The sequence below is a fragment of the Cygnus atratus genome, chromosome 3 (genome assembly GCF_013377495.2).
Source record: "Cygnus atratus isolate AKBS03 ecotype Queensland, Australia chromosome 3, CAtr_DNAZoo_HiC_assembly, whole genome shotgun sequence".
NCBI lineage: Eukaryota > Metazoa > Chordata > Aves > Anseriformes > Anatidae > Cygnus > Cygnus atratus.
The window spans coordinates 73,338,136-73,360,832 of NC_066364.1; the positions used below are offsets into that span (position 1 = coordinate 73,338,136).

At 38.8% G+C, this 22,697-nt stretch overlaps 1 protein-coding gene across 10 annotated transcripts in view; it reads left to right on the plus strand.

Moving 5' to 3' along the window:
• The window catches only part of QKI (QKI, KH domain containing RNA binding), a 162,609-nt gene that overhangs the window by 112,228 nt on the left and 27,684 nt on the right, over positions 1–22,697 (plus strand). Inside the window, exon 5 of one of the 10 annotated variants that reach the window (XM_050709869.1) lies at positions 727–7,221. The exons of the other annotated variants lie outside the window; for them this stretch is intronic. Coding sequence (XP_050565826.1) covers positions 727–1,020 — 294 coding nt within the window. The 3' untranslated portion in view covers positions 1,021–7,221. Of the gene's footprint in view, positions 1–726; positions 7,222–22,697 lie in introns of those variants that run through there. 10 annotated transcript variants of the gene reach the window in all.

Sequence of the window (22,697 nt, forward strand, 5' to 3'; positions counted from 1 at the left end):
ATTGTGCCTACCTACATCTTATGTTGAATACCCTGTCTTTTTCATCTTTTCGTTCTCTTCCAAAATATTCATTGGAGATGTGTGCCACCCTCCTCTGTATTCATTTTTTAAGCTGTTACAACGTATAACTGTAAGAAACAATAGAGTGGTATTTCTGAAAAAGACTCTAGTAAATTTATTAAATTGCCTTCCCAAAGAGAAGTGAAGAAGTTGTTGTGTAAAACTAAGTAGACACATGCCCTGCCAAAGCAGAATTATGCATAGATTGGAGATGCTAATTAGCTTCTACATGGTTATTCTGTATATTCCATAAAATGTACTTAATCTATTTGGTTTTGGTAGACATTGTGGACAGAAACATGACATTGATCTATACCGGTAATTCATTTTGTGGTATCTATAACTTTTTTCATTCTTCATCCCATTTTTTTCCTCCTTGTTTTCTTTCTTTGAGTATTCTTCCTGTGCTTCCTCTGTTTTTTTTTCCCCCTTCCATTTCTTTGTTCCTTTTTCTTTTGATGGCCCTGGAACAGAATTTGTAAGCTGGGATCTTCATATAAAAGCTTGTTAAAGCTCGGGAGATCTAGGGGTGCTGCTTGGCAGCAGGCTCAACATGAGCCAGCAGTGTGCCCTGCAGCCAAGAGGGCAAAATGCGTTTTGGGGTGCATTAAACACAGCAGAGCCAGACAGTCAAAAGAGATTATTTTCCCGCTACATTTTTTTTAGTGTTGGTGCAGCCTCACCTTGAATATTGCATGCAGTTCTGGGCTTCACGATATAAAGAGGTTGTCAAGGTCCTTGAAAGTCCAGAGGAGGACAACAAAGCTGGAGGGCACATCCTATCAGGAGAGGTTGAGGATGCCTCGGTTGTCCAGTCTGAAGAAGAGATGGCTGAGAGGCGACCGTGTTGCTCTCTGCAACTTCCTGAGGAGGGGAAGGGCAGAGGGAGGCACCCATCTCTTCTCCCTGATCACTGATGGCAGGATGCATGGGAACAGCACAGAGTTGTGCCAGAGATAGACTATTTATAAGGAAAAATTTCTTTCCCGTGAGGGTGGTCAAGCACTGCAACAGGCTTCCTGGTGAGGTGGTTGATGCTCCGTGCCCATCAGTGTTCAAGACACGTTTGGACAATGCCCTTAATCATGAGCTTTAACTTTTGGTTAGCCATAAAGTGGTTGGGCAGTTGGATTAGATGCTCCTTGCAGGTCCGTTCCATATGAACTATTCTCTATCTAAAATATTGATGAAATATTTGATATGAAATCTTGATGAAATATTAATAAATGTACTTTTCCTTGTCAGTGAACTTCCTGTGAGGCTTGGAGGGTTGGTTGTTTTTTCCCCAAACTTTGTATGTATGTCTTAACTGCAGTCGAATTGTATTGATCTTGGGTACCAAAAGTTATATTTTTTGTTCAGATTGTTTTCTTTTTTGAAATTGCAGCCTTGTACCTAAGTGGAAGAAATGCTACTTGTAGGATTGTTCTTGAGGAGACATAGTATGAAGAGGAAAAATTTGTCACCCTGCACTTTTAACACATATTTATACTAAATATTAACCAGAATGTATTGAAGAGGTCAGATAACTGTATGTACAAGTCGTCTTGGCAGTGCTTTCTGGAGGAAAGATTTTTGTGTGCAGTAACAGTAAAGTAACCAGTAAGCACTTCCATTTTCAGGCTATTTAAAGCATGCTGTATTGCCAGTGTTAGTTTTGAAATCTAGATGTCTAATTATACAAAAACAAAGCTTGTCATACAGACATCTGTGGTTTAGTGCTGACTGATGATTTATAGTCATCAAGCTTCTCTTCATTATGCTATTTTGACGTCAGAACACAAAAAAATTCTAAGCTTTGGAAAAATGGCCAGGGTTTTCCACCTCATATTCAATAGGAAACTTGAGTGTCTCTTTTTAAACGGTACTGAAATGCTTTAGCATGCAGTAGAGCACTAATGAGATTTTCTTTAATACGTTGCTTATAGGCTAAGGTTTTAATATGGGAATGTTCTTGAGCCCGTGTCAGGAGAAACATAGTTGGCCATGATGTATGAGATTGGAGCTATCTTAAATAGCTTAAGTCATGTCGGACTGAGTCATTAGTAGCTTACTTTAACTTAAACTTGGGACTGGTAAACTGTCCCGGAAAGTGAAAGCTTAGATGAAGTGTTCCTGGAAAGTCACGTTGCTTGGAACACAGTGATTAATGAGACGTATTTATTGCTTTATCAAGTTAATTTTTCTTGTGTATTGTTGGAAATGGTATCTTTTCTGCTGTTTTTTTCTTATGTATTTACATAGGTATTTTCAAAGCTTCATTTTATTTTCAAATATGTTGTATTAGTAAGAATAATAAATGGTTGATCTTGCTTTAGGGATGATATCTCCACTAAATTTCAGAATGAAATGTAGAAAAATAACATGCAGAATCCACAGATCTATGGTGGAATCGCTGGTGGCTATGCTACTTCTTTCTCACGGGAGATTAACACTGAACATAAATGGAATCTTTCAGTAACACTAGCAGCTGTTGTGACTCTGAGACCCAGGTCTCTTGGCACTTGTGTGCTTAGATGATCTCAGATGCCAGATTTGGAGTGATTGACGAAGGAAAAGACAACCTTCCACGTTTTCACATCTGTTGCAAATCCTGGACAATGCTTGTAAAGGGATGCTCTTTGGTCAAAGGATAATTTTTGCCTTTGATAGGTGAAACTCACTCAGGATCAAATGATACAGGTCTGTAGATAGCAAATGAGTACAGGCTGTACATCGAGGAGCTGGGGACGTTCATAGGTATCTGCAGCAATATATGCTGGGAAGCACAGCAGTGATGGTTTTACATCAGGTGTAATTAGATAGTGGAAGATCCTTTTTAATATCCAGACAATCTGTCTGAACCAGTTGTTATGACTATCCTGTTAGTTTTTCAACAGACATTTGGAAGCTAGAAAGAGCCATTGATGGTCAGTGGTATTAGGGTCGGAGAACCTTCCAAAATAGTTTACATTTAATGTCAGTAGATTCAGATTCTTGAGCAATGTCTCTACCAAATATTGTTTTTACAGTGATGGTTCCATGGAGAACTTTTCCCAGAAATGACTGCTTGACCTTTACCATGAGATGTTTTCACACTTTGAATTCTGACTCTCTTAAACTTGTGGAGGGATACTTAATTTATCTTAAAATACCAATATTGTTACTTCTCTGTAACAAAACTCTTGATTTCATAAAAATTCTTACTAATCCATATGCAATCTTTGTATATATGGCAAGAGTTTGAGATCAAATGTATTGTACTGTAAAGTATGCAAAAAAGTTTGTGGTAGGGAATAGACTAAGGGATCTTTCTGTAATTGCTACTGTCACATAGTACAATTTTGCACATGATTTAATACTGTGTAATACAATGGAGATTTAGGTCAATGTACTGTCCTGTGAATCACAAAATTGCTTTCAAAAAGGCTTTCTTCGTAGCAGGTATTTCTATCCAAGGAAATCAGTATTTTTAAGTAAGTAGTGAAGAAGCTGCAAGAAACCTTACATGTATGTGAGTATAAATAGGTTCAAACTAAAAGGGACAAAGAAAACGGTTGAATACCCCCTTTGAAGATCTTATTTACATTGCTTAATTATATTTCATACACTGTAGGTTCTTTTTGGAGTTACACTTTTCTCAAGGTTATCCACGTAAGTCTTAAATTGTTGAAGTAAAAGCTTTTGGGTGGGTTAAAACTAAAGGTGCAAATGATAATAAAGTTGACTTGAACTTTTTTAGCAAATGAATAATCTACTCTCATCATGAAAACTAAAGCAAATTATGCATCTGCAGGTCAGATGGAACAGTACAAGGGTTATTATTTGCTTTACTGTTTGTAGAAGTTGTAGACTTCTCTAATTGGGGCAGGTCGGCTGCTCTTTTCACATAGTTCTGATCTAGAGCTTCTGCATTTTCTTAAGCTTCTCACAAACATGTTCCTGTTGTAATAGACCTGATCATGACAATACATTTTACTGTAATACAGCCCAGAATATGTTGGCCATATTAGGCTATCTATTGAAATTACACATTCAGAGCTAAATTGAATACTTCTATAACAGCATGTAAAGTTCATTTCGGCTCATCATTCCAAAATTGCAACGCTTTTTTTTTTAAAAGAAAACTGTATACAAGCATCCTGAGAATTTAGAAGTCAGTACAGTAGTTGTGATATGAAAATATTTAATTTCACTACAATACTTTCTGATGTGAAAATGTCAAAACACTTGGAATTGTTTAAAAAAGAAAAAAAGAAAAAAACAACAGAAACAATGTTCTTTGCTCATAGCAAGAAATGGAGGTCTCTGAATGGAAGCTGACAAAACATTTTTTTCAGCTGCAATAGTTGAATGGAATGAGATGATAAATATAAAAATAGTCAGCACTGAATAGACAAAGCTTAGTAGGAGTTTTATGTGCATATTACAAGTCTGAAACCTATTTCTAGTAAAGAGCATTGCAAGAGGCAGTCAAACTTTTGAGAGCAAATGCTGATATCTTGCATGACAGATTGGCCACCTCAGTGAGAAGCCTGCAGCAGCCATAAGAAGTTAAGACAGTGCTTTAATCCTAACCATTTGAAATATTGTTCATGTGTACACATTCATTTTATATATACATAATTTTAATTGAATTTATGAAGAGAAAAATAAAGTATATGGACTACAACTGGAAGCAAAAGCTATTCGGGTGAAGATCAACTTTGCAAGTTTTAAAACTTACCAAAGGTGGTTTTCAACATCTGTTTTTTAGAAATGTCAAATGCTTAGCTTAATAAACATGTAAGTGAGGCAAATGAGAAAATCAAGTATACATTGAAAAAAACAACAATTACAGCATTGAAATAAATCACTTAAGTGTAGTAGATACTTAGTATTCAGGAAAAGGGATAAAAATCTCATAATAGTGGTCACCTAACTGTACCAGTTTACTTTCTAAATGAACCAACTGATTGTAATATCCTGATAATGGATTGGGCAAGGTTTGCTATACCATATGAAAGGCACAGCAGTGTGCCTCATTATGAATATTTCTGCTGTGCTTTAAATAAAGTGATGGAGTGATGCATGATTGTTTACGTCAGAGGCTTTAGGTCAGTGTTGTACCAGTGCATCTTGTTGTCTTCCTAGCAGTATGATGTTCTTTATCTGTTAAAATTTGAAGCTTGAGAGAATAATATTTTTAAAATAGTTTCTTGTACACTTGTATTTTGCATATATTCTGTGGAAGCAATGTTGGACTTGAAATAAAAAAAGTATTTTTGTGCTTAGGAAGCAGTCTATATTCTCTTCCTAAGTTATTTGTCTTCATTCAAATATAAGTAAAAATCCAAATAAACATCCAAATATCTTATGCTGTGTGTGCATTTCAGCTGCATCATAAGAGCAGCTTAAATTTGCAGTTTGTGTGTTATGATGAACGAGTTTCTGTCCTTACTTAATCTGTAGATCTGTAGAGTATTGCTGGATTATGTGGTTGGAGCATTGGTATTTGTGTCTCTGAACCTGGTGGTTCCTTAGAAAAAAGAAATTTTCTAGCAAAATTACAGCAATTTAGCTAAATCATGGCAATATAGCAAAATTATGACAACAGCCTCAACCTTTTTTTGGTAAAAGTGAAGAACTCACTTTCATATGTAGCTTTACAGAAGTTAAAGGCTTATCAATAAATGGGTTTCTTCTGTAGGTTACAAACATAAGAGGAAGTAGAATCTATATATAGGTTTAGAAATAGAATTTCTCTAATCTTAAGGTTACACAAGTGAAAGGAAGTGAAGAAAATTAATTCAAGATAGGTCAGTCATTAAATCTAGTATTGAGAAGGAAGGAGGTCGGGTTTGTAGCCAAAGCATTCTCAGCCTTAGCTGTTATATGGAACTGAGGACCTGCTGGAGCACTGTCAGTATTTAGTACCCATAGCCTTAAAATGTCTCAGCCTGGTTCTCATTCGAAAGGCTAGGGGCTTTCCTGAAACCACCACCAAGTCATTTGCAGAAAACCCGTTTTTCAGCTCAGTATTTACCTTCCTGAAAAGGGTTATCTGGTAATTTTGTAGCCATGGCTATATATGATTTAGTATATGATTCTTTAAAATGAGCACTTGGTTAATCATACTCCCGTGACTTCTTTCATTGATGAACAGCCTTGTACAAAGCAGCCACACGTGTTCTGAAATGCAGTTCACTGGCATGGATGTTGTCTTCAGAGTTAAATGCCAGAGAAATCCTCAAATTCAACACCAAAGTGGTCTAGCAGAACTTAAATATCTTGCCTTATGCTGACTGTTTCACTGGAGCTAAAAAAAAAAATAAATCACTGGAACCTGAAATGCAGGCTGATCAAAACCAATCACAGACGCATTAATAGAGTCTATCACAGTAGCTAACTAGGGTAGATAGTTCAAACGTTTTTAGGAGCTAATCCCATAACAGTGGGAATGATAGGTTACCTATAAAGGACCCATGGAAGACCTGAAAGTAGAAAAAAATATACTGATCTATTTTCATGTGCCTAGAACTCATGGTGAAGAGGTCGTTGCCTTCACTGGAAAAATATTTAAAGGTTCTTGGGTTGGTAACCACCAATGTATTGCATTCATGCTCGCCACAGACACAGATTTCTAGGTTGGAAGAGACCTCAAGATCATCGAGTCCAACCTCCGACCTAACACTAAGTACTCCACTAAACCATATCGCTAAGTTAATATCCTAGCTTTCTTTTGGGTAACTTCTTGTTCCCAGCATTCATGCTAAGCTGCTGTGGTAATTTGTCGCATTTAGGAGGGAAAGTCACATATATGGGAAAGCATACACAATTTTTGCCTGAAGATTTAGTGCTTGTTTTTATGATCACTTAAAAAGATGCTAACGTAATACAAGATTTTTCCAAGAGCATTTCTTCAAATGAGTTGTAAGTTGCTGGTAACCTCTCTAGGGAGGATGTTGATCTTTGATTTATCTCACAGATTTGTTCCTCTTGGTTGATTTTTCCAGCCACCGTAGACATTTGTAGTAGCCAGGCTTTCCCATTCCTTTTCAAAACGAAAAAAAAAAGTTACCTTTACTTCTTCATAGTACTTAGCAAATAAACTTTATGGGAGGACAGAAGGACCACCATCCTTGTTCTTTCTAAAAGACAGAATTAGGCCAGGGTTTAGGCTCTTCCAGTACTGGCCCAGAGACAGTAAATGTTTATTCTGTTCAATATTGAACTTGTGTTTGCATTTCCATGGAAGTGGGAACAGCTGGGGCAGAAGAGCAAGGGAGCAGTCATTAGTTTCCTTCTCACTTTCTTGGTTAAAAGTGACGGTGGGGGGGAAAAAGCATTATCAGATACACAAAAAAAGAACTCTCAAAAAATAACACTGTAAAAGGACAGGGGTGGCTTTTTAAAGATTGAGACATTGGAGTGACATTGAGATAGCGGGTACTTGCACAGGCCGTATAATGATACAACGTACGGTATTCAGTAGCACTTTACATAGTTCCTTGATCTGTAGCTTAGACGATTATATGTGGTATGTTATAGCAGTAACAGAAGATAAATTGATTTCATTTGAGAGGTGGCTACGTGTCTTCAATAGTCCAAACGCCGACGTTGGTGGTTGGATTGTCCTCTCTGCTGTTCTGCTCTTTGGTTTTGCCTTCCTCGTTTTTTGTTCTGCAAGACTTCGTTGAGTGGAAGATGCTTTGTCCTTGCAGTGGCGGAACCTCTCTTGTAAGAAGCCGTAATGAGTACATCCATCCCTTCGTGTACACAAAGGTGTTGCTGCTCTTCTCCGCGCTGCACAGCCATTTTAATCTGAATGGGAAATCTGTCTGGGGACCAGAGTACAGTAATTAGCAGTCTCTTCAGAGTGTCAGAGCAGAATTACCATTGTAATGGTTTAGCTGGAGGATAAAAGGATTGAATTTGGGTCTGCCTTCCTGCCAAACCAAATGAGTTGCCATGGGAATTTTCAAATATAAGAGGCGTTTACTTAAAGCAATTTGGCGGGTTTGAATAAACTCATAAATTACGGGTTTTAGAGGAGAGATCCCTGCTTTCTCTGGCATTGGCTGAACAGCAAAGAAGGCTGTTAGAAAGCTGCTTACATTCTTAATGAGAATAAGTTGATCCATGCTCCTGTGCAGACTATCAGCTTATTAAGGCTAAACTGTTTCTGCTAAATACAGTACAGTAAGCACATTTTCAGAGACAGAGTTTGCAACAAATCCCTGGAGTAAAAAAATAAAATCTGATTGCTCGAAACATAAATTGAATTTCCTTTGTTAGATTAGATCTATTTTCAAGTAATGCTATTAAAAATGGTTCTCTGTATTGTTTCAATAAACATTAACCTGCTATTGATTTCAACTTTCCTCTGTACATGTAATATTTATTACAACACTTGCCAAATCTGCTTCTGGAAGGGGAGGAGGGCAGTGAAGGTTTCTTTTGAAAACACGTACGGCGCTGTGGCCCTTCAGACTTTTTTTTCAGGTCACATGTAAATGTTTTCCCAGCTAAGACTTGCATTCTCTCTGAAGGGAGTTGGGCTTTGACCTGCTGACTTCTTTGTCAGCACCAATGCTATTGAAATGTGAGAAGATGGACTTGCTGCTTTCACAAATGCCTCAACTGATGAGCATCACTTATGCTTGTTTAACCTTCAGTTGTGCTCAAGAAGTCAGCTGTAGTAGTAAGGACTGATGACCAGGGTTTTGTACTGTTTGCTTCAAAGCACGTATTAATGCTCTCCTGGCCGTGTAGATTTGCTAACTCACAGAATGAAATAGGGAAGCTTATATGCTCTTGAATTCTTGGATTTATATTTTAAAATGTATATTTGTTGTGGTTTAGCCCGGCTGGCAGTCAAACACCACACAGCCGTTCGCTCACCCTCCCCCCTCCCTCTCCGGGATGGGGGAGAGAAACGGGAAAGTGAAGTCTGTGAGTTGAGATAAAGACAGTTTATTAAGACAGGGAAAAGAATAACAATAATAATAATAATAGTATTAATAGTAATAATGTGTACGAAATAAGTGATGCACAATGCAATTGCTCACCACCCGTTGACCGATGCCCAGCCTATCCCCGAGCAGCCGGCCCCCCCCTCCACCCCGGCTAGCCACCCCTATATATTGTTCAGCATGACGCCAGATGGTATGGAATACCCCTTTGGCCAGTTTGGGTCAGCTGTCCTGGGTCTGTCCCCTCCCAGCTCCTGCTGCACCCCCAGCCTGCTCGCTAGCAGGACAGAGCGAGAAGCTGAAAAGTCCTTGGCTTGGTGTAAGCACTGCTCTACAACAATTAAAACATCAGCATGTTATCAGCGCTCTTCTCAGTCTAATCCAAAACATAGCACCCTGCCAGCTACTAGGAGGAAAATTAACTCTGTCCTACCTGAAGCCAGGACAATATTCTAGGATATGACATCTTTGGGATAGCATGCAACGTTTTTCTCAAAAATAGCTTTTACATTGGGCATATAGAATTAGGCTTAATTATTTGTTTCCTTATGATCCTTTTTAGTATGTATCTCAAATCTTAACTCATCAGTGTTAAGATATTGTGGATGAACTAATTAAAAAGACAGCAGTAGTGCTGTAATGGCAGTAATTTAGGCTTTTGTTTAAAGCAGTAAAAATATGCTTAGAACTCCTTGATAGGATCTTACATCACTAGTAGAAATCCTGTAAATTAGCAAAGGAAAATAGTAAATTTGTGCTGATGATTCAGTAGCTGAACAGCTGCTAAGTTCTAACAAATTCCTAAACTTTTACTAATGATGCCTCTGAAATTCTGCTTGGTAGCCTCAGGGAACTGTTTCTGTGAAACTTCAGAACTATCTCCAAAGAAATTAGATGAAGACAAGAGTAGCATTTACTATTACTGATACTCAGAATTTTAGCTGTTCGTTTAAAGTCACTTTTAAAAGTATCGCTTATATTAATGTTGTCTTCTAAACTGTACGTCCTTTAAACTTCCAGTAGATCGGTTTCATCAGACTGCATTTCGCCATTCTTTCTTAGATGAGGAGCAGCAAAATCTAATGATGCTGCCAAAGTGTTTGTGAAGTGGCTTTTGAAACTAAAAGTATGAGTAGTTACAGTCTCTGTATCATGAGAGAGATACTAAACGATGAGAGGACATCAGTGTATTTTTGAAGTTAGTGAAGGAAATGTGGTGCTACAGAGAACAGTTCACAGGATGCTGGGTTGAACTCAAAGCATCACTTAGGTACATAGTACAAATACTATACAGCAGTTCTGCAAACTGGTGCTGTTAAAGAAACCAATCAGAAAAAATCACAGGGCTCATTGGTGTTTCTCTGTACTAGAGTTTGTAAATTTCATACTCTGATTTTTCTTGTGTTTTTGAATTTTGGTTACATAGGTTTGGTGGGCTTTCTTGGGCTGTACCTCAGTTTGAGTCTTGTGCCTTCTTCCTCTCATCCCCTCTGGTAGACTTGCACAGCTAAGGTGGACCTAAGTGACAGTGGGATCACAGCAGCAGCTTAAACGGGCTTGCCTTTTTTTTTCTTTCCTTCTTCCCAATTTATATGTTGGTACAGGGACATCTGGTGATTATTTATAACTGAAATCTGGGCTTCATAGTGCTACCTTAGTTTTGCTAAGAGCTCATATAATCTTTCCTGAGTAGAAAATGAGGAAAAAGTAGAAATGTTGCTTAAAATCTTCTTTTTTTTTTTTTTTTTTTTTTTTAATGAGGGGCTTTGATAACATGAAAATTACCGATCACTTACCTCAGAAATGCCTTCATTCATACTGGAGAAGGATATGCAATGGTCGGGTTACCTAACAGAAGACAAATTTTTCGCAGCGCGGAGAGAAACCCTTTGGTTTTATCATCTAAAAGAACAGTATTAAAAAAAACAACACAACTGTATAGGACTCAAATTATCTATTATGTTGTCTTAGGCAAAACTGAGTTGGACATGTGGAGGTCTGAATTTGTGATTCCAACTGTGGGCTGTTTTCATGAGATGTGATCAGCCTGTTCAACATATAGAAGTAAAATCCTCTTTCTGCTTCACTGCTGAACCCAACTGCAGACTTCAGTTACTTATTTTGTGGATGGATATAACAAAATAACACTTCGCAGGCGTTTGTGTGACCTGATTTTATTTGCTGAGAAGTAACCCACAATATTTTGTGCACCAGAGCAGGCAGGGCTATCCAGGAAATAGATACCAAAGGTGGGAAAAAGTGGAAAGCTGTGAAAAGCACTCATTCCCTGTGTTTAGTTTCTTACATTTCTGGGGTTCTTGGCTCCTACTGGTGCAGGAATCCAGGGAATCAAAGAAATGGGCATTCTGCTACATTCTGCTGCATTTGGTAGGGTAGCAGCTGTTTCTTCTCAGGGCATGCCCCCCCCCCCCCCCCCTTTCTGATACAATTTTTAAAGTATTTTATCGATTTTTCATTTAATTTTGGCATTGCCATATTGACCTCAGATCTTTAGATTCCTGCAGCTTGTTTCTTTGTGCAGTTCTTTTCACTTAGTCACTATCTTGTAAACTTTCGGGAGTTGAAGTTATGTGTGCGTGCTGCTGGTATCCAAACTCCATAGCAGAGTAGCATTTACATGGTGTTGTGCAAAATTTAACGTGTGCAGAAGCCCGGAAACAAAATGCATCATAATACATGCAATTCTTGGCTGATGGAAATCAACACGTCTCACTCAAGGTAGTTCTACAGAAGAATATAATACAGAAAGATGAAAACAATATCAATAAATTAATTGACTTTTGTAGGGTCCTCAGTCCAAGACAAAGGCTAATTCTGCACGGAGCTGAGTCAATGGACAGGTCTACTCGGGGGAAGTCTCAGCTCCCCCAGTTTCTCCTCCCTGATGCTGACGCACGGTTGAGCCTGCAGGGAGCTCTTTCAGTATGGTAATCTGACAGAAAACCATTCATAACCCCCAAGTCACCTCACCTCCCAAAAAAAAGTCTTTCCAGATTAGCCAGTTGACATGGCTCAGGCATGGATAAAATAAAGCATTGGATACAGGAGGGCAAAAGAGAGGAAAGAGTAGGGTTGTGAACACCATGAGTTGTCTTGGCTGAAAGTACGTCAGAGGTGCCAGCTGAGAGGGGTTTTTTTTGCATCTTTTAAACCATTTGACTCCTTTGACAGCAATATAAAGCCTTAGCCAAATCACCCAGAAGTTTATAGTCTAGGAAGAAGTCTTAAGATAGTATTTTAATTTTTTGTGTTCTAGCATCACATGTTGTATTTTAGGTAGACTTGTCTGAACCCATTTCCAATGAAGTAATTCTCCATAAGTTTTCCATCTGATCGATACCCGTTCCAGTCTCAGCTTTTTAAGGTCTCAGCTTACTGAATTCAATTGTGCAGCTTAATTTTATGCATTTCAGAAACAAAAATCCATTCATTTTTATTGGAATCATTTCAGAATTGTCCTAGCTTTTTAGTTCTTTTGGACCTTTGCTATCTGTGTTTCCTTTGACTTAAGGAATAGTACTTTCCTCTCTTCCCGTCAGTGATGAGAAAATGAATATTCTTCATTTACTCTTAGTGTCCAAAAACATGCATCTCTTTTTTAGGTTGATACCTGATTTTTGTTTGCATCTTGTAACTGAAAGCTTTAATTGCTCTTTTTCCATTTTTCATATAATTTTCTATTTCTGTAAATCACTTTTACACACATGGAAGGAGGTTTTTAATGCAAGGTACTGTGTATAAGTATATAATCCATAAAGTTAGAGAATATGTGAATTTGGGTATTATTTTGCAATATTCATGAAATTCCACAGTTCAGGAGATTAAGAAGGGCTCAGGTGATTTATCCTGTTGTAGAGAATGCATTTTAAGCTGCTTTTACTTCTGGGTGTGCACCTTGTCTGCTGGAATGTGAAATGATAATTCTGCAGTCTCTGAAAGACAGTTTCATTGTACAATTTTGGATATGAAAGAGTTGCATTCTCGTAATGATTGCATTAGAACAGTAAGTGTTCAGAGAACTGGAGTCTCTGAACAATATTAAAACAGATTTTTGGAGAAAGAAGTGAAAATCAAGGATGAAATCTAGAAATGGGAAAATGGGAGAGTTTTGACTTATGTGACAAAGAGCTAAGAATCTGTCTGAGAAGAAACTGAAAACTCAGTTTGGAGGAGGTGATGTGCAGGCACTGGAACTGAATGTGTGGGAAGAAAAGTTACCATTTGAACAGCTTGGCGTTATTAGGTTGGATTTCATATTTTAATATTAGAATTTTGCCTGTTCTCCACAAAGTTGATACAATATGCATTTGGCATTTAAGGTTAGTTGGAAAGCTACAGGGGAGCTCCCCCTTAAAAATATCGTAGGGTAATTTATCACAAACAATTCCCTGAGCATGGGGTGACAGCATTGATCCAGGGTGGCTTGGGGACTGCAGAGTGTTTCAGCCACAGTTCAGGTACTCAACTGTTTTAAAATCAGAAAAGGAAAATTGTTAAATGAAATGTTGATGTAGTAAAGAGTCAATTATTTCTGTTCCAGTATAAACTTTAACTTGCACTCAAATTTGATCAAAGTTTTAGTGTGAGTTCTGCTAAATGGTTACTTAAATGTTGTGTCTGTGTTTCTGCTGAGGAGGCAGGTTTTTAAATTAGTGTGTAGAGTAGCGGGGAAGGATAGGGAAATTAATTGTTTAAGATAGGCCTGATATATACTTCTCTCATTCAGAGACAGAAAATTGGACTTAAAGAACTTAATTGTTTTATCACGTAGGTTCATTAAATTGTGTTTGAGAAAACAGATACTAGTTAGTTGATTCCTTATTTTAATGTATTTCAATATTTTACATTTTTGGAAGGTGAGACTTCCTGGACTCTTATTTTTATATATGTCGTGCTTCTTGATATTTAGTGCCTACATTACAGAAAACCTTTCTTCAAATTCAACTTTGGGAAGAAGAGAAGTGTTATTTACAGCAATTAACTTCAGCCCATAGAGGAGATAAGGCCATGGGGAAGGGGGCATTCTCTGGAGAAGACCTTGGTGCACAGGCTCCTCTGAAATAACTTTATAGAGGATGATACTGAGAAACTATCATAGCCTGCAAAGTGCTTGGCTAAGGGACAAAGGCAGCCTCAAAAGGAAGGATACACAGGTAGCATCTACTCACTGGATAAAAATGCAGTGAAGTTGTATTTAAGCAAGTCAGAGAAGGATAAAGTAGTTGTACCTGTTCTTCCATTTTTCCCTGCTCTCATTGCCAAGGCTGATCCTACTCTCAATGCCAAAGCTGATCCTGCTCTCCCAAGCACCGGGTCCAGAGTTACCCTTTTGTGGGCAGGAGGTGGGGCAGGGGACCACTTGCTGCTGGCTCGGTGAGCTGAGCAGCCCAGGGAGCCAGCAGGGTGCTGCAGCAGCTGGGAGTGCAGAGGCGAAATGCGGTTGCCTCCTCAGGTGTCAGCATCCAGTCCGGCAAGGTTCCTGTGGCCAACCAAATCAGCTAGTGGCTGGTGCTTAACTTTGTTTTGGTTTCGTCCTGTTCATTTATTTCAGGCTGTACTCTTACGTGTTTTTTCTTGCTTGCTTTTTGTATTTTTTTTTTACATGCCTGTGATGATTCTGGTACTTCAGATACTCTTGTCTACTTTATTACATTAGTATTTTCCGCTTTTTTTTTCCTGTGTTTTAATAAGACTAGAACAATCACATCTGTATTCTTTCCCATTTTCTCCACAAGCATCCCATTTCTCACCCTTCAGCTAGTCTCTGGGGAATCTCCGTAAGCCTATTGTTTAGTCATCTCAGTCTTGAGAACCTTCCCAGGATCGTAAGATGTACTGTGGGAGCTTCTTGCCATGTAAGAAATGTTTGGATGGTTTCTTGAGGCCAGTGCTGGTCTGATATTCCTGATTGCCCCACAGGTTTGCTAGTGGCAGGGTGAGCTTTGTCTGATGTTTTCTGAGAGGTAAGCAGACTGAGGTCCCCACCCATCTCTGCACCTGCTCTGCTGTATTCTGGTAACATAGCATATTTGGAAAAAGAGATGAAAATGTTTTGCTCAGTAATATGTCTGGGGACTTTCCAATAGGTTAAGCAGTCATGTGTTTTGGTGAGTCATTGATACTCAGCTCATGATCCCAAGCCTCTTCTGGATAGAAGACTCTATTTGTTATACTGTAGTCTCTTTTCTGTATGTGAAATGTGTGTCTCTCTGCTTGCAGCAGATACTGTTCTGACATGTCCCGTGTACAGAAGTGGTAGATCCTGCTATTTGTGCAAGGCATTTGAAAGTTGGGGAGAGGAGGGCTGTTACCTCAGTCTCCAGAGAGCACTTTTTACGGAAACTGCTGTTTAATAAGAAAAATAGTTTTAGGAAAGCTTTTCTAACTATTCTATACATAAATTGCCGAGATACTTTTTGTGTGTGTATGTAAATTGGAAAATAATGGAAAGGTATTTTTCCTGTAATTGATTAGGCTTTTTTCAAAATGTATTTTTTTTTAAAGTTCTAGTAATACTTTATAAAGAAAATAATTGTTAATGTCTTCAAATTTTAATTTAAAGGATTTATAAATTTTAGAATAAAGTTTTAGAATAAAGTTTTGTCTGTGAAGTTGAGCATTTGAGCTATTACATTATGAAAAATAGGTGGTTCTTATCTGTCCAAGTCTGGACACTAAATACTGGCCTTTAAAGTAATAAACACCCACAGCCAAAAGGTGAATGTCTTGAAGCAAGAAGCTGGTTTTACTTTCATTAACACAATCAATGCATCCTACTCCAGCTTCAAGAGTAATTAAATAATAATTAAAACAAGACTTGCGTATGTTTTAATTAATCTAAACGAAGTACACTGGAAATGTGCTTTTCTTAATAGAAGAAGTAAAATGATTATCACTTCTGTGGAATAGTTACAGGAAACTGAAATATATGACATGATTTTTCATGATTTACTAAGAATACACTAATCTTTTGTAAGTGAAGCTATTAAGTGCTGATGCTCAAGATTAATGGAATTAATGAAGAACTAAAATCCGTACGTATTTTTCTGTAAGATGAATGCTTCAGAAGTCTCTTGGCCAACTATATGGGACTTTACCTTACAAGGCTTTTAAAATGCTAAACATAGGTAGCAATAACATTAAAACAACGGTACAAACTGACAGAAACTTGCAGGCCTTGCCTTGGCTCTGGCCACGTGGCAGCGTGAGCAGGCGCTGCGGGTTACCTGGATTCCCCGCTGCCCTTGGGGGCTGCTCGCTGATGGATGCTTTGTTGGCTGGTGCGCTGAGGTGCCGCAGTGCCAGAGGACCTGGGCATGAAGGGGCGGTCAGTCAGCGCTGACGGGATCGCCGTGGGTTGCTGTGCCGTGGGGGAATGGGAAGGAGGTCCCTCCGTCGCATGGGCGTGCGGTCATGTCATGTCATGTCACATCACGTGACACGGGAGGAAGCGCTCCTCAAAGGCCCTTTGTTGACGGCCTCGGCCAGGCAGCACTGAACTCACGCCGCTGTCTCTGGAAAATCGTCATTGGCTAGTCTCAAAGCTGGAAAGAAAGCTCAATAAATAGCAAAGAAAGCCGCCTCCCTAGCAACACACTGCCTCGAGCAGCTTGAGCCTTCAAACGGAAGGTCATGTGATTGACATATTTGTCCCCAAAAGAGCGCACACCATTCTTTTTTTCACTTCTCTATATTTTTAAGCTGTGTGAAAGCAGGTTTTAGCCAGCTGTAAGCGAGGGGAGCCCAGCCAGCTGGAACACTCCTGTTGCCTGGTCATGGGCCTTGTCAGCTCTCGGAGCGCGAGGAAAGTAGGACAGGCGTCTGTGGTGCTTATGGAAGTATTAACTTCAGTTTTTAGAGTAACGTCTATACTAGAATAGCAGTAAAAATGTATGTAAGACATGCGTGCCTTAGAGTCAACAGATTTGTGGTTGCACGTACACTGGTAAGCAGCTGGAAGTAATTGTGAACTTTTAGTACTCATTCACATTTTAGCAGCTGTTGAGAATTACTTTAAGAATATATCCTGAGTGCATAGGTCCCTTCAACTTTGTTTCCTCAGGGGATCTAGAAATTTAAGACTTAAGTCAGTTGTATTTTTGTGCATCTTATATATATATATGTATATATAAATGGTAGTTTTATACAGAGTTCTACATTGTAGTCATTTGTCATTAGACTACTCCACCCGAGAGAGAGAAAACAAGTGTCAACAGAACCGTGCCATTGCATATCCTGTTCCTTTGGAAACCAAAAAATGTAGACCTGTTACAAAAGGGAGGGTAGGTGAAATGAAGAAGCAATTTAAGTTGGTTTCCTCATCACACTTAGTTGTGATGATTCTTGTTGAAAATGTGACTATAGCAGTGTGGTAGTCCAAGAAGCTACTGGGGATGGCTGCTACTCCCTGTGTCTTATAACTGGATAAGCCTAAACATTCATGCTATTACTCTGTATCCTAACAGATGAGTTTATTTTAATTGGTCAGTATTACCTTTTCAGGACATCTCAAGCTGAAGATAAAAATGTCTTAAAAGTTACTACCACAGCTTGAATTTCCACGTGACAGCATGCAACCCTGAATACTGTGCTTATTGAAACATGTAAGAGAAGGTACACTTGAAAGATGTACCCTAACTCACAGCAGCAATCTTTTCACTGTTGTCACCAGCAGTTACTTTTCTTTTGTTGCTGTAAAGGGAGAGAACTTGTCACTTTCTTCCTAGATTAGTAAATCTGATCTGAAATGAAATGTCATTTTTCTTGCTTTCTTTTTTTATTTCTGTGTGGGAACAGATTAAAAACATAATGGACATGTTTAACATATGAAAACATGGGGTCATATTTCAGTACCGTTTTGAGAATGAAAGGCTTTGTTTATGTACTAAAACATTAGCATAGCTGGAAAGAATTAGCTGGCATTTGAGTCTACAGTTTGCAACAAAATACTAGTTTTGAAATAATGGGCTCTTTTTGAGGGTGGAGGAGATGATATCTGAATTCAATGTCTTTGCTGTACTGATGGGAAACTTAGAGCTGTTCAGTTTACAAACTCAAACCTCGAATAGAAAACTCCTGGGATAACAAAGGAAAAATAAATGTGACAGATCAGGCTAGGCTTACATAAACATATTTTAATTATTCCAGTTTTATTTTTCTAGCAACTGCCTCTCTTCTATACCTATCAGAATAGCCACCTTCATTTTAGGTAGTTGTGAAACATAAGTTGGTGAAATTATTTTTATCATATACTTAATATATAGGGTGGGTTGAAACATTTGTCTCAGTGTCAGTGGAATGCATCAACACAGTCTCCCAAGTGTTTTGGCATGGTTCAGTCTGTTTCAAAAGCTATAGCTGGAATAAAGACCTGCATGATATAGGTCATGTTTGATTCCTGCTCTGTTCTGATTCCTACGATGTTTGAGGTACTTAAGATATTGCTGGTGGAGTCCTGTGTGGAAAATTTATACCAGAGGCTTACCTGGTAGCATTTCATTCAGTGTACATGTAGTTTAGCTCCTTCTTTTCAGAATTAAACTAACCATCGAGGAGGACCTTTTGGGTGTCCGAAATTAGAAATACCAAAAACAGCGTTTAACTCTGAAAGTTTGTTAACTGGGCTTTCACATTGCTAAAAATAGATCTAGTGCTGTAGTTCACATTATTGATTGCTCTTTCATTTGAATCTTAATACATATATTAATAAATAAATCTTAATGTATTTCAGTACAATTCTGTCTTTTTGGAAACATTGTAGAGAGTACTGTATAAATGTTATTTTCTTTTAGGATTTTGGGTGGGTTGGTGTATATATATCATGAAAGGTGTTTCTGTTCTGGAGCTTTGTGAATTGCTGTTCTGTGTGGTGTATGTAGGTTCTTGTCACTGACTTTATTAACACTTAAAAGGCTGGGGTGTGAGGAAAAGACAAATAATCCATAAAAAAGAGCTAAACAAAAAGCAAATTTTGGACTTAAATTACTGTTGGGCATTCAGTATAATTAATCCAAGGGATGTTATTTCCTTGAAACCCCCAGACTCTGTGATATAAATATAATCCTGTTATGTCTGTCTTCAAGAAATGTTGACAGATGTAAAAATCTGTTAAGGTCAAGCAGAATGCTTCAGGTAAATTTTTTCAATACATTAACAACTAGTACCTGGGAGATATTTGGTGAAAAAAGCCCCTAGGTTCCATTGATACTGTATTTCAGTCTGGCTTATAAAATGTGCTTCATGCTGATTTTTCAGTACCTTATCTGTATTTTCTTGTTGCAGAAATGGAAAGTGGGGGAGGGGGGCATAAGGACTCTCAAAAATATAACTGGTAAGCCAAGTATCATGATTAAACATGGATATGTCAGATAAGGTGATGGGAAGTGTAAAAAGATATGCTGCCTTTTCCCCCTAGTGTATCTTTAACATTATGACCAATGAATTTGTCAAGTGAAACAGCACAGTCTTCTTTGCATATCATTTGAACTGAGAGCTTGCTTTGAAGAAGATAAGCAGGCTGTGTTGCCCAGAAGAAATAATGATGTTAATTTATCTTTGCCTGTCCTTATAGACACAGCAGTGTGTATCAGTGTTGAAAAGGAAATAGAGAAATAACTGAGCTACAGCGTGCCACCTATTCAATGCCACAGCATCATTAATGGCATACGGGGTTCTAAGAAATATGGGTGGTCTTAGAGTAGTGATTTATTTTACTTTGTCTCAAAGTATGTGGAGGAGCCTCCTCTGATAAAAGAGTAGCTGCTGCATGATGCCAGAATAAATGCTCTGGCAAATTCTCCTTAGTACCGACGAAGCGATGTTGTAGGCCTTCTGCTCCGTCACCATCAGAAGTATACAAACAAGGGTGAGAGAGTCTAAATGGAAAATGTTTACCAACAGCTTCTAACTATCCATATTTATGTTCTAGCCATGGGAAACTTAGAAGCCTTTGTCAAGTTTCTAGAGGGGAAGGGATTACAGGATGTTTATTCCTTAACTCTGAGTAACAGAGTAACTTGCCAGAAGTAAAAGTTAGCCTTTTGTAAAAGGGAAATCTGGTGTTTTACAGAGGTAATCGATGAGCAGTTTGATCAGGGTTTGAGCAGTTGATGATCAGGGTTTCCGATGCATTTCCCTGTGGTCTTTTATAACGTATTTTATAATATGTTGATGCCTGATATCTGTTTTTTGTTCTAATACGTGTATGTCTAGGAATTTGTAGTATATTGTTTGTGAGTTTTTGTTTATCAATTATGAATGGAAGGTTTTTGTCCCTGAATGGAGACATTCATGTGTAAAGGCTGTTTGACTGGCGCATGGTATGTTTGGAATACTTACTGATCTACAAGTGAATTGCAGTGGAACATTTTTCTTTGTCAGCTAGATAAAAGCATTCCACAGCGTGTTGAGTCAAAGTGAGTGTCGGAGCGCTGGCGAGGAAGCCGCAGCTGCTACCCTGCTCCAGCAGCTGGGGATGTGGGAAGGCAGGGTGACAGACCCCTGCGGGGCACCAGCGCCTGCGCCGTGAGAGAGGAACGATCAGTGACAGAAAATACTTCAGAGGTGCTACTGTGTTTTTACCAAAATTCATATTAAATTAATGAGTTGCAGGTCGTTTGTCTGATACAGATACACAGGTTAATACAAGTCTTCATATTTAATGTATGTGTCTTTCCAGAGGTACGGTGGGAGAAAAGATGTTTACTGTATGTTCCAACTGTAAGTGACTTTTCTATTTGAGGAAGGGTTTTACATATCTGTTCTTGTTCATTAGTATAGTGTCTTTTTAAAGCTGCCGAGTTCTCTGCCATTCTGTTTAGAGTGTGCATTAGATTATTTAACACCTTAACTGTGTACGTAAAAATACACTGTGCTTTTGACAAAACTCTTAACCTGAAGTGATGTGGAGAGAAGCACGGGGACTTGGACAAGAGGTATCAGCTGGAAGATATAGCTGCTCCCTCTCTGAGGGCAGCAGGAAAGGTGCCAAACCACCCCTGAATATTTCTGCTTAACCAGAGGTGGTATGGGGCAGGCAGGGAAGGTATAGTCTGTGCGAGAAGTTGCTGAGGTACTTGAAAGGTGAATGCTGCTCTTTGGTGCTCTTGCCTTGCTGGGGCTGCTTGGTTATTCTTTCCGTCAGCCTGGTGGGACAGGCACCCACCGCAGTTGGCTGGGGAAGATTGACTGATTTCTTGTCTTTGCATCTGCAGTTGATTTACACATCACTTTGTTTCACCATCACTTCCTACTTGCTGCTCCTTGTCTGATCCTGAATGGATGGCCCTGAAACAACTGATTAAGGCCTGCAGCCTTAACCAAAGCCATTGCTGGCTGCACCTTTACTAGGGTTGAGCTCAGGTCAGTTGAGAATCCAGCTGAAGTGTAGGCATGCACTTCTGCAGCATGCAGAAGCATCTTCCAAAATGTGCGACATTTGGAAGCCAGACTGTCCACAAAAGTCACTAACATCACCTAAATAAGCATATTTCTATTATTATGAATGTAGGAAAAAATATTTTTTGTATTTTCTAACATAGTTACTTTAAGAGGAAAATGCACATTTTAAGGGGAAAGTGCACATGTCCTTTGTACAGAAAGGCTCAGAGCTTTCCCTGCCAGCATTAGTAATGAGAATCAGGATACGTTTTGAGACTTAGCTGGTAAGAACCGTGAGGCTCAAGCAGCTCTATCAGGATGAGGAATCTCTGCTATCACTGAGTGGATTGTTTGGTTGGTGAATTAATTCAGCTGCAGGCACAGAAGGAGCTTCGTGTGGCTCAGTGTGGGTACTCTGCTGCGTGCCCCTCGTGGATCTCTGCTCAGCAGTGTATTGGAATATACTGCTGAAATACAGTGCAGAGAATGCACTGCATGCTCGTCTGTCTTCCAGCATGATCCTGGGCCTCCCTATCAATGTCTGTATGTTTTGTGTATGAATAAAACGTTAAAATGTGTGGTACTCCGAAGCACGCGCTGTATGCGTATGAGAATCTGAGGGATTTAAGGGCCTAAAATATAATGATTTCAGAAGTATTAGTTAAACAGAATAATTTCTGTGAGGATCTTGAGATACCAGAGGTTCGATAGGGTTGAACTAAAGCTTGGACATTGAAATTAAAATGAAGTCATTAAAAAAGTAAGAAGGCAATAGAGTGTTCTCTCCCAGCTCTCTGTTTCATGATGTGAAACAAGCTCTCACTGACAGCGTTTTATTACATAATGGTGCTCCTCAATTTTCTTCTAAACGGCCAGTGTTACCCAATGTAGGAGAGTTCTTGCTCTAGGTGGGCATCAATATGGTGGGCATTGCATATTTTGTTTGGGATTCTTATGTTTTGGGAAGTGTTCCACAGTTTCTTGTGGGATCTCCAGCGTGGGCCTCAAACCTCCTTTCAGATGTCGATGTCTGTCTGTACAGCTATCCCTTTTTCACCTCAGTGAGGTGACGCTACCCCTTTGTGTTTCTAGAAGGGGGCAAAGTCAAGATGGTTTTTAATATTTCATTGTGTATTTTTGTAGGAATGAAAAAAGCAACAGGGTAATTGTAAACCGTGCCAATAAAAAAAAATCTCCATTGGTTTTAATACCAGGTAAATATTACAAGTACAGCAGAGAGGCTTGGAGTAGGTGACACTAACAGTTACTAGCATTTTAAACCTTGTGACCATTAGTCCTACTCTG